Genomic DNA, 17,497 nt, shown 5'->3' on the forward strand with positions numbered 1-17,497 from the left:
TATATTATTTATTAAAACATAGATTTAAATCATTTTTCTGTTGCAGAGAACAATGACTGTAAAAATACATAAATTTAAAAGGTAGAACAAAATGACAAGCATCATTGGCTTTGAATTTCAAACTGAAATGTCTAAACTCCTGCATCAAACAATGGAAATCCAACCAATTGAAATGGCAATATTTTTATTTTTCGGTTCAAAAAATAAAATTACCCATAGTCCTTTGATTTATTAGACAGCACATTTTTTGACCGATGCTCAATCTTACATGAAAGAATGGGGCAAACTTCATATCCCTTGTTTGTCCATCCGTTAGTCAAACATACATTTTCATCGCTGTTTTCTCTTGTACTATTGGAAAGAATGACTTCATAATATGTCCTCGGCTAGACAGTGAAGAAAAACGGGAGGTATACTAGGGAGACATTTACTCCCACAAGACACTGACAACAACATGTCAAAAAATACAAGACGACGAAAAGACAACCAATAGATAGTGGAAGATGTGGTATGAGTGCCAATGACACAACTCTCCATCCAAGTCACAATTAATAAAAATCAACAATTATAGGTCAAGGTACAGCTTCAACTTGATACAAAAGTCCACAAAACACTACACACATAACAAAAGACGATGACCTGTAACATATGAACGGTTATAGGATCGGTAAAAGACATCAGGAACGGGGGTCGAAAACAATACAAATTGATGTAAAGACAATCATTTTCTGTCCATTAAGAAATCCAAGGACAACTTTGAGATTTATTTGTTTGTTTCATGCTTGTATGGTACAATGTTGTTATTCCCACATACGCTGTATATTTTTATTATATTGTAGACTTATACTGAAGCACACACTTTCTTTACTAAGATGAGGTTATTGTCAAAACTTTAATCTACGTAGTAGAAATATGACAAATAACAATTGTGAACTAGAATTGCCATTGCAAGCAATAGCGGATGTCACCCTTCCCCCTATTGCCACTAAGCGGCAGCCATTTCAAACTTGTTTAACAGTAAATGCACAAATATGCATGGCTATTCATCTTTTTGTAAATGTTCAGTATATTCAGAGCATTTTAAAGTATTTCACATTTCACATTTATACCGTTTCCATGGCAACGGCAGCCATTTTGAAAATTTCAAAGTCAAAAGTCTCATCTTAACTTGTCAGTTACCAATAATATCAAATTTCATTAAGTTAAAATCATTTTGAGAATTTTTGACATTTTTGCAATTTCCATGGCAACTGTGGCCATTTTGGAAATTCCAACTTCAAAAGTCATATCTAGACTTGACAGTTAACAATCATATCAAGTTTCATCAATTTTGAAGCATTCTGAAATTTTTGCTCCTGTATCCATGGTAACATAGTAGTTCCAATGATTATCAAAATCATTCAAAACCTGTATATAGTGGACAACTATATTGCATAAAAATTTGATGATTTTAAGTTCAAGCATACCAAAGTTATTCACCAAACCCGGAAGTTTTTGGAGCATTTTGACCTTTTTGCATTGTTTCCATGGAAACGGCAGACATTTTGGAAATTCCAACGCCAAATTCCACATCTACCAAAGTTGCTCATCGTTATGCTAAAGTTTCAAAAAAATTGGAGCATTTCCATATTTTTGAAATTTTTGGTGTAGTTTCCATGGCAACATAGCAGTTCCAAAATGTGCCAAAATCATCCAAAACCTGTATATAGTGGGCACCTACATTGTATTAAAATCTAAAGATTTTAAGCCCCAGCATTCTCAAATAATTCAAGGAACTCCAAAATTTTATTTTTTCACCATTTTTCCGTTTCCATGGTGATGGCAGCCATTTTTTAGTTCCAATTTTGCACAGACTCTGGGGAGTCAGGGTTCCTTGTTATAGTGCACCATCATTCGGATTGGTACTTTTGGCTCTGAGAAAGCGGGCGGACAAAATTAGGTGGAAGTATAATAATAATAATACAGAAAAAGAAACAGAGGAAAAGCAATATGTCACCCGACATTGTCGATCGGGTGACATAATAACACAAATGTTTTTAGAATATACTGACTGCAACCTAAAATAAAAGAAACATAATTTTAGTTTAAGTAAGTAAAGAATTAAACAATTTGACGAAGAGTAGCATTAATGTGTTGATCTTTCTTTTTTTCAACCAAATCTGACAGTTCCTATAATTCATTTGATCTTAAACAAAGGCAACAGTAGTATACCGCTGTTTGAAACTCATCAAGAGGAAAGCAACAAAACAATAGAAACACTGTAATGCAACAAATAACAAACGACAATGTAACATACATAGAAATTATTAGGTAACAACTGTCATATTCTTGACTTGGTACAAGACATTAAAAGAAAACATGTTGAGTTGAACCTGGTTTTGTGACTAGCAAAAGCTCGGGCTTTTTGACAATATGACTTTGAAAAGTTTGTGATCATGTTTTTTTTTATTCGTGTAGATTTTTTTTCGAACCTAGCAGAAAATAATTTTTTTAAAGAAGTTACCAATAAATTTAATTTAAAATGCTTTTGCACGTTCAAATATTTTTTCATTAAATCAACTTTAAATTTTGTTGTCTCAATCCTTTCCATAAATATGTTCTATGCTTCATATCATTTTATTTCTGTTTTGTATTTATAAGGGCTTGATAAGCATTGATAAAACTGCTTTATATCACCCCTTAACCTCATATATAACCCATTTATTTTAGCAACTACTTCTGGTCAACTGATACAAAATTTGACATATTTCAAATACATAATCATTCATCCGTTTTCAAGCTATCTTTCGGTGTTCGCGTTTGTTAATTTAAAAATAGATAACTTTTATATGATGACTAGCCATGAAAGATAACAGTAGAACTAGTATACAGTCAAATAATGAAAGACTTACCTGACATTGACACTGGTTGCTTTGTTCTTGATGGGGATGTTGTGTCCATCAGTTCTGGAAGTAAAATATGAACAGTCAATGCACATACAAATTGTCCTATCACAAGAAACCTGCACATGCATTTAGATCTTAACAATAAAATTTTATCTAAGCCCCAAGCAAAATTTTCTTCCCAGTCTCATGGAATGCATATTTTGATTACACGGTCTGCATGTGGATTGCTGTTTACAAGTCGACCATAAAGACGGCACCTAAACTTTTTGTTAAAAAAATACGGAACAACTTGGCAAACAAATTGTAAGTCGCATCATAAAATTAGGACATAAAATTAACAAAAGATATGTTAAGAAGACACTCTAGAAACTGTTCACAGGTAACCAAACACTACTCACCTTAATAAAAGCAAGGTTGGAGATCAATTGTTTGAATACACATGACAAATTAAGAACTTGTAGAATGTCAATACCCATCTTTGTCGGTAGGAGAAATCAAAAACGTAATTACTAACAAACAATTTCCATTTTAGATTTTTACACATATAAAAAATTGAAAGAAACATACCGCTGGTACTTATTCTAAGGAATAACTTAATGTCATCTTTGTTGTTTCTAGCTGTGAGAGAAAAATCAGCTTCTTTCTCATGAATGTGATAAGTTTTCAACACCTCCTGCTGGTCACAAATTTTACCATAGTTGGAGATTTCCAGTGTTATACGATCGCATTTGTTAGTCAGGTGGCCACACTGGCCAGTCACATGATCACAACTACTCGAATTTGATTGAGGTAATTTAACATCCATAATTTGCAAGAGAAAACTGAATTGTGATGTCACGTGCCATTTGCAGAAAGCATCACGTGGGCGCCAGTTTCCATAAAATGGTGTGATAATGAAAGAGGATGTGTTAGATATGTTTATATTTCCACCACACCCTGAAATGAAAAAAAGAACTCTTCTAATCACATCACTTTTTGTACCATTTTATACATGAAGCTTGAACAAATCGATCATTATCGTTGATTTCGATCATCAAAGATCTAATACCAGGTTCTGCAATTGTCGAATTAGCACGTGTTTTTGAGACGAATAAGATGATAAATCAAAGTTATAGTTAATTCAGGGTTTAACACTAACATTAGAGGTGATGTAGTCCACAGGACTACCAAGAAAAAAATTTGGGTAGTCCTGGTAGTCCACCTCTATCACCGTTGAGGGCCGTAACGCGGCCCGAACTAGCTAGGGGGGTTTGGGGGCATGCCCCCCTTGAAAATTTTTCAAAATAAGATGCAATTTCCTGCCATCTGAGCACCTCAAAAGCACACAAATGTTCATTTGAGTTTTGAAAATATATTTTTTTTTCAGATAAATTAAAGTTGACATTCAGTGAATAAATTTTATTACTTTTACCGTCAGAAAATTTTGAAAAATGAAATGCAAAATCTGCAATCTGAGACAATTTCTAAGGCCTTGTTAGGTGGAGTTATTTGACCTTTTATTCCAGGATTATTTAGAAAAAAAGGATAAAAATAAGTCAAAGTTTTCATTAATTCTTCAAACAGTTTATAAGATTTTTCTTGTAGTGATACAATGTCTTTGTTTGTGAACTAGAGGTCAACTTCATCATCACTGTTGAAAGCAATTCAGTGAATATGCTGCTAAAACAAAATGCCTTTAATACCATTTTGAATTACATGCATATATGGGTGTTTTTTTAATAAGAAAGCCACCAAAAAATATTGTTGGCTTTTTTTTCAAACTACCTCTTCCTGTTTCTTTTTTTTTTTTTATCCAAATTTGGGAAGTATTTTTTTTTTAACTCTGACACTTACGTTTTTATTGCTGACCTTTGCTGTCTATTACGCAGTTTCTTCACATTTTGGTTATCAGACATTTTCATTGTACATTGAAAATCCCATGTGTTACAAACACTGTGAAGATTCTGATCAGAAATCTGGATCTCAAAAGTGCTTTCATAATAACAATATAAAATTTACGTTCTTCCAAATGCCATCACTGTAAACATAATTGGGAGGACTTTTATGCCAATTTTTAGCTTTGAAATAGCCAGACCATATACAAATTTCCAGGTGGTCCACAGGACTACTGATTAACCATGTTTTGGTAGTCCTCATAGATTTTAGGGGGACACCAGACTACCGGACTACCGTTAGTGTCGAACCCTGCAGTTATACATTCAAAATGAAATTCATTTATATGTAATTAACTGTAAATTTTATGATGATTTTATCAAAGAGTATATATTTTAATTTATGAAGGGTTTTTTCAAATCTCATTTAAAGTTACGACAAGAAGAATTTAAAGACTCTAAAATACACGCATATATAAAGAGAGACTAGCCATGTACCAGAAAATGCAAACACGTGACTTGTTTCCGAACTGGTACCTCCATCTCCATTACTGCTCATCCAAACCTCAAACCTGGTACCTGGATATTTGGTTGTATCAATTACATAAGAAAACTGACGTTTTGATAACAGCATTTTGACTGGTTTCGATGTGTATTCATGCTCATAAAACAAACTGTAGCTTTCTATGAAATCTGTTTTGTATAAAGGTCGTTCCCACGTGACCATCAACCCATACGTTCCTGGTTTTATGGATATATTTCGTGGTTTGTCAGGAGGTGTTCCTAAAATTAAAATTTAAAGCATTATGGTCTTTAAGGTACGTTTTTGTTTTGTTTCAAAAATCTGGTTTGACAATTTTTTGATTTTAATATGAGGTATTAACACCGTGCAACGAGACTATGAATTCTAATAAAATATTTGGCAAAACTTGTGTTGCTTCGTCCAAAGTGTTCTATTTAGTACATGTTGCTTGTCTATATGATTTTTTGGTTACATTATTGATTGTCTGGTTTTCTACTAGTTATGACTTATAACTTAAGCAAATCGGCATCTTTTATGATACTTCTCATAACCGCAAGTTCATGTAATAAAAGCCCTCCTCTAAAAATATACACAAACGCTATTGGTGTATGTTAGGAAAAGAGTCAGAATTAACAAATTTCATGACTGAATGAAGAAAATCGACTATAAGATGGCCGAGACGATAAAGGAATGTTTGAAACAAAGCATGTTCTGCTGGAACTCGTGCTTTACAGGCATCAACTATAATTGTAGATAATAGAACTTATGCGCATCGCGAGATAGTGTATATATGTTCTACTGGAACTCGTGCTTTACAGGCATCAACTATAATTGTAGATAATAGAACTCATGCGCATCGCGAGATAGTGTATATATGTTCTGCTGGAACTCGTGCTTTACAGGCATCAACTATAATTGTAGATAATAGAACTCATGCACATCGCGAGATAGTGTATATATGTTCTGCTGGAACTCGTGCTTTACAGGCATCAACTATAATTTTAGATAATAGAACTCATGCGCATCGCGAGATAGTGTATATATGTTCTGCTGGAACTCGTGCTATACAGGCATCAACTATAATTGTAGATAATAGAACTCATGCGCATAGCGAGATAGTGTATAAGAGTGCAAATTAGTTTATTGTGATCATTTATCAGATTATAGATGCCATATCTCTGCTATATAAAAAATAAGAAGATTTGAGTTAATTGCCAATTATATACAACGTACAATCCACCAAAATTCGAATGTATTTGCTATACGCAATTATAGGTAATGTTAGTTTTCTATGATTCGAAATTCAAAATGAAAATAATATAACTATTACCTACAGCAGAAACACTGAGTATGAATCCAATTCCACCAATATAACCATCACTAACAAACATTATTTTTACCGTATTACTACGATGCACTATTTCTTTATTATATAACCTTCCACAAAATGTAGAATTTCCCACTTGGAGATAATCCTTCCTACATCCATCAGAATGTTCTAAATTCAGAGTATCGATGTTAATCTTAAACCAAAGAGAAACACTCGTGTTGAAAGACCATGTGCACTGGACATTCGGGAGATATGTAGCCTGGCTATGTCCAGGGAAAATAATAATTTGTGACTGTCTTTGTAAGATGAATTTAGTAACACCACAAGCTGAAAAACATATCTACGTGAGAATGAAAATTATTAGCGCTTTTCTTGATTTACAGTCACCAAGAACGCTCAAACCAATACAGTGAACGTCAATGATCTATTAGTTTTTGAACATTTTAGAATTTTAAAAACCTATACACGACCAATCATGTCAGTCCCAAAACACTGACTATTGAACCGATGATACTCTCTTCAAAGAACACTCTTGCCTTGTCTCATTTAACTTATTAGAATTCTGTTTTGCTGACCAAAAGCTGATATTCATGAACGGACGAATGTTTTTACATGGCCTGCGATAAATTAGTATAACGATTGGATATTTTAACTTGATGAAATTCCACCCTAACCATCAAAATAACTGAACTTGAAGTAGATAAAATATAAATATAACCCATTTGATATGACTATAGGGAATTTCTGTATTTATGCTATCTATATTAACTTTATTTATATACAAAGTTACATTATCATTAGGTTGTTTTTGTGTATATATTTTGTAAATTAGTTTTAATTCAAGTTGTCATTTGGTATTTTAGTTTTTAGTTTTTTAATAGTCTATTTGTCAACTCCCGTAATTGACCCTGTAATGAGTGATCCCTTTTTTAGTTGTCCTCTTATGAGGGACATTAATTTTTATTTGCACTGGAGAGCCAGCAGGAAGAGCAAATTTACCTGTGGGTAATGTGAGTAATCTTTAAGGTTTTTAAATCTTTTAATTACATTAATTTGTTGTTAAGTTAAATACTTTTGACATCAGAAATTATTTTTCTTGAAAAATTAGTTAAACCGTCGATAGATGACTTTCAATTCATCATGCTTTGCATCGTCCGGTATAGAATCAGTCTACGATTGACAAAGGGACGTTATTTGTTTGAATAGTATGTCATAAAAGAATCAAATCTGCAATTGGCAAATGCACTATTAGCATCCTGGTGTATATTCGAATGGGCATCAAGTTATCTTACCTGCGCGAATAAAATTTGCTTTTGAAAAGTGACCAACTCCACCATTAGTTTCCGATGCTATCTTGAGGGCAAATATCTGACCTAGACTTTCAGCTGTATCTATGTTAACGAACGTTTGGCTCGGGTTTGTTCTTATCATATGATCTGCTGAATTGCTACCTATCTGGTAGTTTACTATGTAGTGTTGAATGACTTCCGGGCGATCATTTGGACGCTTCCATGATAACACGATAGCAGAACCTCTTGTTATTACATTTATATCGTCTGGTGGATTCGTTGGTTTATCTGACAAAAATAAACATACATAGAATATGACCAAATATCGAATCTCTGAAAAAATGTTAGTTTTACCAGAGGTCGGATGAAGTACAGTTCGGTATTTTGACATTATCTTCTGTTTGCTTTCCAGCTCAATATGCATCTACTGGGAGTACCAATAATTCAAAGATGCAGGGCATATGAATTTTGACATAAGACTTGGAAATATTGAAACTTTAAATTGTGCTACATTCGACTAAGGTCAGGTCATGTCTGGAGATTTTTTTTTTAATAATTCAACATTAACTACAATACTAGTATACGACAGATGAAAATAGGAATGAAATACTAAAACTCACAACAGAGTGCTGATCAATAGGCTGGTGCAAACTTATTTTTATTGCAAATTGATTTAACCTTTACCTACCAACAATTGATACAATAAAACTTATTCCAGTGCCATCGATTGTTGTGTCAGTTCTGTAGCTTATTCGTATCTTCGATGTTTGTTCTATCCACGATAAGTATTTAGATTGTTTGCACGTCAACGTCCGGTTAGCTATTACCAAGATACTATCTGTACAATCCTTATGATTGGTCGATATTTTTAGCCAGTGAACGTTTGATTCCACGTCTATATTCCATTGACAAAACGTGTCTTTTTCATTGTTTTTAGAATCCAAAGCCAAACTTTGTTGTGGTTTCAAAGTAACGTTGTTCACGCATGCTGTGAAAACAAAAAGATATGAATACAACACATTGTATCTTATAACCGCTATCATGAATGCTTGTGACAAAGTTTTGAGGTAAAACAAGATCGTGTAATATAACATCGCCTGAATTAATAGAAAAATAGGAGACAGAAAGTACTAAAGCTATCAAGCTCGAAAGTCAAAGATAGACCAATAAAACCATTACAAAAGACGAAAAGACAAGCAACAGTTTATAAAACACAAAATAGAAAACTATAAACTGTACGAAACGAACCTTAATAAAACCGGGGTGATCTCAATTAAGTGTCCTATAAGTGTCAACAGGACTCTTTGTGGTTTAATTTTAGTTAGCACAATTATAGTTTGTCATAAGTGTTGAATGATAATTACTTAACTAAAATTCAATTTGAATAAGAACGAATTAGGATAAAGTTTTCATTAGCAATCGTTCATTAATGATTTCAGATTCAGTGGAATCGGCGTTTGATTAGATTGACTGATAAAATTAGGTTTTCACTACTTATAAGGGGAATTAATGAATAACGAAATAAATTAATGTTGGATATTTCTTGAAAATAGTTATCAAAGATACCAGGATTATAATTTAGTACGCCAGACGCGCGTTTCGTCTACATGAGACTCATCAGTGACGCTCATATCAACATATTTATCAAGCCAAACAAGTAGAAAGAAAAGTGAGATCATCAGTTGTTTGTATCTTTTAAGAAAATTGATTCAATAATCATGGCAAAAAAGTGGAAGTAAAATAACAAAAATACCGAACTCTAATGAAAATTCTTAATGAAAAGTACCTAATCATATGACTAAATTTAACACTAAAACACATCAAAAGAATGAATAACAACAGAGAAGATACCAAAAGTGTAAAATAAAATAAAATTAATACGAATATACAACAAATGACAAACAGAAATAAGACGAAGAACCAATAGCAATCAACAACACGCTACCCAAAACATTTAAGCAACTGATACGCTACAAAAACAAAGAATGTGGACAGTTAAAACTCCACTAGGTTATGCTTATATATAGCAGGATTTGCTCAACAAATCGAGACGATTGGTATCACTTGGTCATTATGCCTTTTCTTTTGCGTCACTCCTGTCTTTGTGTAATTGCACATATATCTTTTTGTAGTTATAAACAAAATGAAGGATAGCACGAAAGTAAACTGCTCTCCCATTCTAAGCCTGAGTTTAAACGTACCCGATCCTATGTTGAGGTCTTTTGGTAAATTGTTTTATGTGTAGTATGTTTCGTCTTTAACTATCTATATTCTTACCAGATCGAGCATCAATTATGTCTGTGTGGGTACTTTCACCATATTGCGATCTCAAAAACAATGTAATTCCATATTTGCTTCCCCTGTTATTCGATGTATCTACCATGTGACCTGTTATATTAGATTCAAGGTTCATATCCGTCCACGTACCATTGAACGGATAAACAAAATATGACACAACTACTTTGAAATCAGAAAAATCTGTTGAAAGTAGATCCCATGAAATGTGAAAAGCATTGTTCGATGATAAAATGGATATGTTTTGCGACGGACGAAGAGCTGGCACAACTGAAATAAAAAGATTTTTATTGAATTTTATCTTTCGGACTAAAAATTCAGGACAAATACCATCACTAGATAGAATCAAATGTGTTTAATTTCAAACAACCTTTAAAATTTAATATCAAATAAAATAAACATACGTCACCAAGCTTTTTTTTATTAAGAAAAAGGAACAAGGCAATAAGTGTAAAATATATATACGCTTATCTCCAAATAACGGCAACTATATCATCATGTTTGATTAACTTGCACATTTCATGACTTAATTTCTGTTGCTTGCTGATTTTATAATTTCAGATCATCTTTAAGCGAAATTATACAAAAAAAAAAAAAAAAAAAAAACCAAATACAAAAATTCAGAGTGGATGTTTTAATTTGTGTGACCTTTATTCAAAACTCTATGACCATATTGCCCGATTTTAAAAGATAACTTTTTTGATGAATATAGAAAAGTTATAGAAATATAGGCGAACATGATAGTTAGAACATAATTTAAACAATATGCACATCTAAAGGTCACCATAACGTTTTTTATTGATAGAAAATAGTCTGCATTGAAAGTATTATATTCACACACAATAGTCCGAGAATGTTGACCAATGTTCAGAGATCATATTTATTTTTTTTTACCGTTTTACATGTTAGATAGTGGATCTGAAAAAAGAAGTCACGTTCCTTTGAGTGAGTTCCTTACCTTCTACAGATATGTTATAACTTTTCATTTCTTGCCTGTTTTGATGAAGTATCTGTATAGAGCTGTTGTAAACTGTCAAAGAATCATTCCAACAAACATTTATTTGATTTACAGTGAGAACTCTATTACATGCAGAGGTTAAATTCTGTGTTACCGCCAATATTTTGTACCACACAGCTGATTGGCTGTTAAAGTGCCATTTGCAGACGACACCGGGTAAAATATCATGCGGGTAACCTGCAGAATTCAATAGTATCACGTCCCTAACTGTGATGTTTCTGTAGGATTGACTGCACACTGAAATTATAAAATAGTTAAAAAGCACTTTAATGATTTCCAAACTGCCTTCCCGTTACCAATTTGTTTTTCTCTGTTGAATTACTTGGCGAGGAGGAGTCTACTACACAATGTAAGAATCTAAAGGAATGTGGCAAAAACTTTGCAATGCTCGTTTTAACTTTATATACTCTTTTTACTTCTATTTGTAAATTAATAATTTTAAAATACTAGTATACCAGTAACATTTATCTTCTTTTTAAACTTAATTGACTGTTCTAGATACACTAGAAATGCTATAGCCTATAGTATCATCAACACCTTTTAATGGACTACTAGCATAATATATGTAATCCAATTGCACTTGAATTTCCTCATGTAAAGCACCCGACCGTAATATGCAAATTTAAGTCCTAACAATATCATTTCCGAATGACATATACACATTCTAGCTTAATTTTTTTATGATGTTAAAATGATAATATTAAATCTAATTTTAAGAAAATGACTATAATTAAAAAAATATATATATATAGTTCTAGTAAATTATTAAATCGTTTTTTCATTCTCCATTCTCAATTAAATCTGATATACAAGAGTTAACACTATTCAAGCGTCATTATTTGTTTGTGTGTTTATCTGTGGTCAGTGTTCTTGCGTGTGTTTGTGCTGTATTTTGTCACGTAGTGTTGTCATTTAAGTGATATTTCTTAACATTGCCGTATAAGCGAGAGGTTAGCCAGGTACATCACACCATATTGCTTTAGATGTCCTGTTCCATATCATGAATATAGGAGTTGTTATCAAATAGTTCGTTTCTATGTATACTGCCGTTTGTTTATATTGCATTTCAGTGTTCCTGTTCCTTTTGTGTACTCTTATAGTTGTTGTGTTTCTCTCGTTTTTGTTTTGCATCCCAGATTTGGTTTCTCTCAATTGATTTAGGACTTTTGAACAGCGGGATACTACTATTGCATTTATTCATGACACTGACACCAACTCCGAAACGGTGGCGTTGACGTTTTCCTAAATTTCACAATTTATCCAATTAGACGAATTACCAGAGTCAAAATCGTGAAATAAAGTATTTTCTAACTTACTTGTCCTTAGAAAACTTAGTCCAATCACATGTTCTAGTCCGTTTCGAGTTCGTTCAACTAATGCTAACTTGTACATGGATCCAGGATGTTCCGAAATGATGGTTGTATTCGTGACTCCTTTGTCCACATCGACGACACGATGCAGATGTGTACCCATGATATCATAAACAAGATGATATGTCGCGTTTTGTCGGGTTTGACTTGACCAGGAAACGGAAATGTATTCTGAATATATTTGCGTACTAAGCGGAGATATAGACTCTGTAAAACAAAACATATGATGAGAACTGGTACTTTTATCGTAAGTCACTATTTTAAGAGAGTATAAGTGAACATCAAGATACATATGGCGGTGATGAATTAAAAAATTCGTTTCTTTGACCTTTTTTTTTTTTGACTTTTGAGTTATATCGTTATATTGATATATTGTATTGTTTGCTGTACAAGAGGGAAAATGGTTAGCTTTTGAATGTACAAATTGAAGAGAACCTAAAACCACGTTTACACTGGTCATGAGAAGCAAGAAATAAGTCCCTCATTATTTACGTCACAAATTACTTCAGTTGTCTTATGCTTTTAGTTTGAAAAAAATGTACTCTACTCATAAAATAACAGTGATATAAAATAGTCTTACCAGTAGAAAAAATAAATATTAGCTGTATATTTATAACAGAAAAAATCCGTATGAAACTATCCATGTTCAAATTTATTTCAAATTTTATCTACAACCCTTACGACTGTCATTTTGACATTTTTATCAACAACATATACTGCAGGTGTTTTTACATTTTATTAGAGATACACTTGCATACGAAATGTTATCTTACATATTAGGTAAAATACACCAAGTTCAATTTTGATATCAAATACAAAATTTATGCCTTCCAGAAAATAATCATAAATTTCGGTAACATACAAATTTGTGGATTAAAACAGATTAACCTGCCAATTACGTCAATATTCCTAATGCGCCTCAAATGAGGAACTCAAAAGTTGTATGTAAACAACAAATCTCTTCTCTTGGACACGGTTCTATGATAAATAAGGGATTGAGCTCAATCATTTGTGTTGATTTAGAAAGAAGGAGAATATAGAATAAATGTGTAGAAAACTATGGAGCTATTAAATGTGTTCAAAGTATTTAAATTTTCAAAGAGCTTTTTGTGTAAACGAGGAGCCGCATTACGAAAGGATTTTCGGGGTTTGCTAATTTACGGGAAAAGTAATCTCACTTCGTAGCCCGAAAATTTAACCACATATATGAAAACGTCTAAGCTTCGAAACGAGTCATCATACATATCCAAGTTTACGATATGGACTGACCTACAGAAGAACACGTTACCAATTGTATGACAGGTGATAATAGTTACGTCGACAGAATTATGTGAGAAACCCCAATAGACATTACAGGGAATGTGACTAGCATTTTGATATAGCAGCTAAAATTGTATAAACATACATAACAACATATAAAAAAGTCAATCAAACATTAATTTGGCAAGATTATCCTTAATTCAAACAGCTGAGAATATACATGGTACATATTTATGATCTCAGGAAATTATAATCAGAGTTAACCATGTCGCCTGAACTAGTACACACCTCCGGGTGCGGTATTTTTTCGCTGCCTTGAAGACCAATTGGTTAGGTTTCGGCTGTTATTTACTCTTTGGTGGGGTTGTTGTCCCGTAGACATGTTCCCCATTATCATTCTCAATTTCATTATATATCTTCATAAAGGTATACGGCATTATATGATAAGATAATTGAATTGAATTGAATGTAGGCTTTGCCTTCGTCAACCATAATTTTATATTGACCAGGTATAAAAGAGAGTTCATTAATCTCTATTCTTTATATATTTCAACGACAAATTATTCTATAACCAATTATTTTTTCTTTTTTCTTTTTTAGAAACACATTAATTTATGGTTTTAATATTTGAACCACAGTACAATTTAATTTTCAAAATGGTTGATACCCATGGAAACAGATAGATAAACTGCGAATAACAGATGTTAGAAATAAAATAGTCGTTAGAAACAATTTCCATTAGAACAACGAATCACTTAATGGAATTTCTATACGTTCGATGGCTTGTTTTTGGTTTTAATGTTGATGTAGTTTATCACTGCTGAGTAAATATAGTTCGTCTCAATGTATGTTTTCTTTAGTAGTGTTAGTTTAGACATATTTATTTATCATGTTTATGGTGGATTGGGAAACAAGTGTTGCAACTTATATTGATCCCTTTCCACTTTGCGGGAGTGATGCCGTGTAACGGCATTAGCCTGCTCTTTTTCAATCTACAACGGTGTCTTTAACGTGCAAGAGATATTGATCTCTCTTAACACGGGTCACTCATTTATCGTCCCCTTCCGACGGACTATCATCGTTACCTCAAGACCATACCCGCAAATAGTGTCAAGAGAGTGCCATACATTCAGTCCCTGAAATGTTCATCGCGGAACGGGAATCGGACCAGGAATTTTTGTGTTAATAGTCTGATGCGCTAATCACTACACCACGGCTCTCGTAGTATTGATACAGAGAGATTACCACGAGAAGTATTTATATGGAATTTGTTTGCTTGTTCAAAATATAGTTTCGTTGAATTGATCTCGATCTGTATTCTTTAATATATTGAATAATTAATATCTTGCATTCATCCTCGAGCACCACTGAAGAAAGATTTATTGCCAGGAAATTTGGTATTGGTAATGTTTTTACAATCAAATCACAAACAAAAGCGCATAATCTGGTCATGTTGTACGTCTTACATACATATATCAACTACAGTTAACACCGTATTTATAAATGGTTTATTATCTCCTGTTTACAGACAGTTGGTAATTATTCAATTGCAAACTATTAGTAAATTGTTTAGATATATTTATAAAAAAAATTTATTGTTGCAAGAGGCCCAAAACACTAAATTATTAGTTCAATTTCAGATAAGTTCAAATTGGTTGCAGTTGATATAGACATTGCTAGCCAAATGCTATTCAAAAACGTGACAGCATATTCAATGACGAGGAAATACATACATGTCAAATGTATTATTCGCTAATAAAGTTTTGGATGATACCAATATAAGCACATGTTTTGAGACAAAAAAAAAACTTTGCAGAAAACTACGTAGAATATTAAACTACACCTGGAATTTTCCAAAACTACACCAAATGTATTGTATCCTAAATTTTCAGCAGTTTCATATGTTTTTTTTATCCTTTGTTGTTTACATATTTCACGTTACGCCCCTCTAAGTTCGTGTTATATGGAGATTCGTTAGCAAGAGTATCCTCCTTGTTCAAAACCAGTTCCGACCGAGTCATAAGGAAAACAAGTCCTCTCATGAATCGGTTTTCCTGACTTGGTACAGGACATTTTTAAAGAAAAAAATGGTGGGTTGAACCTGGTTTTGTGGCAAACCTCGCACTTTAATGGCATTGTTATATGACAACATAATAATACAGGACTACAATACAAATAAAAAGGAGAACATATTAGGCAAAGAAACACATGCATAATAGATAACAAAAGACATCAGGTTTAAAATTCAATACGTCAAAAAGGCTAAGCAAGATATATTAAAACAAATGTTCAAAATCAGCACATATATAGTAGCATATAGTATTTATATCAGAGTAGCACATGCAAACTTAAACACTATAAGCACAAACAAATGACTGCATGCAGCTATAGCAAAGGTAATGCATAAACAAAAATAATAAATGACTAAATAGAAAATAAAATAACTGCAAAAAGATAAAACATAAAAAAAGAAAAAAAAAGCTTACCATACCTTGCTGTAAAAAAAGAAAACATTTCGCAAATATTCAATTTATCGCTTAGCTCTCACTTATTTTGATGCTCTTTTTCTAACAAATTTCAGAATGAAACAATCTATCATATTACAATGACCCTTCATCCAACTGCTCCTATCTAAAAAAAAAAAAAAAAAACCCAAAAACTGAATGGTTGGGGTTCAAAGTAAAGTTTCGCTTACAGATGTATTATGCTGACGTTTCAGTCTCGTTGAAATCTAGTTCCGGAATTCTTTCCAAAACATGTGGTACAAGTGGAAAATATCAATGAATTTTAAAAATTTTATAATCAAACATAAATCTGTGAAAAAATTGTGTGTTTACTATGAATAATTTTTGAGTAATCCAGTTTTCAAATTTTACGACCAATCAAGTTATTCTTTATAGCCAAAATTTAGGGAAAATGGGTGAGGGGTACAAAAAATTATTTTACACGGATCATGTACATCCCATAATATTTTTGTCTTTTCAAATTTCTTAGCTGTGTATCATATATAACAAAAAAGTTGAAATAATATGCATTTTGTTCTTAAAATTGAGTAAAATCACAAATTTACAAAATTAACAGAATGGTAAATTTTACACAAAAAGCATCAAAATATGATAAAACTTTCTTATATTAACACCTACCTATAGTTTTTTTTATTGGTCCACATCGTCTTTATTGAAAGTATGAAAACAAGTATGATTACAGAATTGTGATTTTTTTCACGATAATAGCCCAAAAAAAATCACCAAAATTAGGTATTTTCAAAGGACCGTAGCAAAAAAAAAAAAGAAGTGCACCACCATATGATTTTTTCTTAACCAATATATTTTTTACAGTCTTATAAACCCAAAAATCAGGTAAAGAAAAAAAAATAATTCTAGAAATTTTTGTCTCATCAGAGGTGTACATCCTTAAGATACCTCAGTTAGTAGACAAAATGCATTTTTAGGCACGAAATACAAGTTTTCATTTTAGTATCAAACCAAACAGAATTATACATATCCTGTTGAACAATGTTGAAATAAAGTAAACACCGAACACATTAATCCGTAAGTAAACATAAGTTATATTTAATGATTTATAAAAATTGTATCACACAAGTTCCTATATTTCACTTAAACTCATTTGAAAGAGAGAACAAAATAATCCTTTCC

General features: G+C 32.3%; 1 protein-coding gene across 1 annotated transcript; it reads right to left on the reverse strand.

Annotated features, from left to right (window-relative positions):
- Positions 1-1,992: 1,992 nt before the first annotated feature.
- LOC143052022 (uncharacterized) lies at positions 1,993-12,649 on the reverse strand. The gene is made up of 10 exons (XM_076224997.1): positions 12,528-12,649; positions 11,152-11,448; positions 10,176-10,463; positions 8,587-8,886; positions 7,902-8,186; positions 6,610-6,936; positions 5,255-5,539; positions 3,453-3,821; positions 2,892-2,945; positions 1,993-2,057 (listed from the first exon to the last, which is right to left on the reverse strand). Exons 1-10 carry the CDS (start codon positions 12,601-12,603, stop codon positions 1,993-1,995), a joined length of 2,346 nt encoding a protein of 781 aa, XP_076081112.1. The 5' UTR covers positions 12,604-12,649.
- Between the last annotated feature and the right edge of the window lie 4,848 nt (positions 12,650-17,497).

Source organism: Mytilus galloprovincialis, chromosome 11 (genome assembly GCF_965363235.1).
Source record: "Mytilus galloprovincialis chromosome 11, xbMytGall1.hap1.1, whole genome shotgun sequence".
Lineage (NCBI taxonomy): Eukaryota > Metazoa > Mollusca > Bivalvia > Mytilida > Mytilidae > Mytilus > Mytilus galloprovincialis.

Excerpts from the sequence above, each read along its gene's own strand:
- LOC143052022 (XM_076224997.1), bottom strand. The coding sequence starts at position 12,603 with ATGTACAAGTTAGCATTAGTTGAACGAACTCGAAACGGACTAGAACAT. Across the intron at positions 8,887-10,175 it reads CATAATTGATGCTCGATCTG|CATGCGTGAACAACGTTACT; the intron begins GTAAGAATATAG and ends TTGTTTTCACAG. Across the intron at positions 2,946-3,452 it reads CCTTAGAATAAGTACCAGCG|AACTGATGGACACAACATCC; the intron begins GTATGTTTCTTT and ends TTTTACTTCCAG.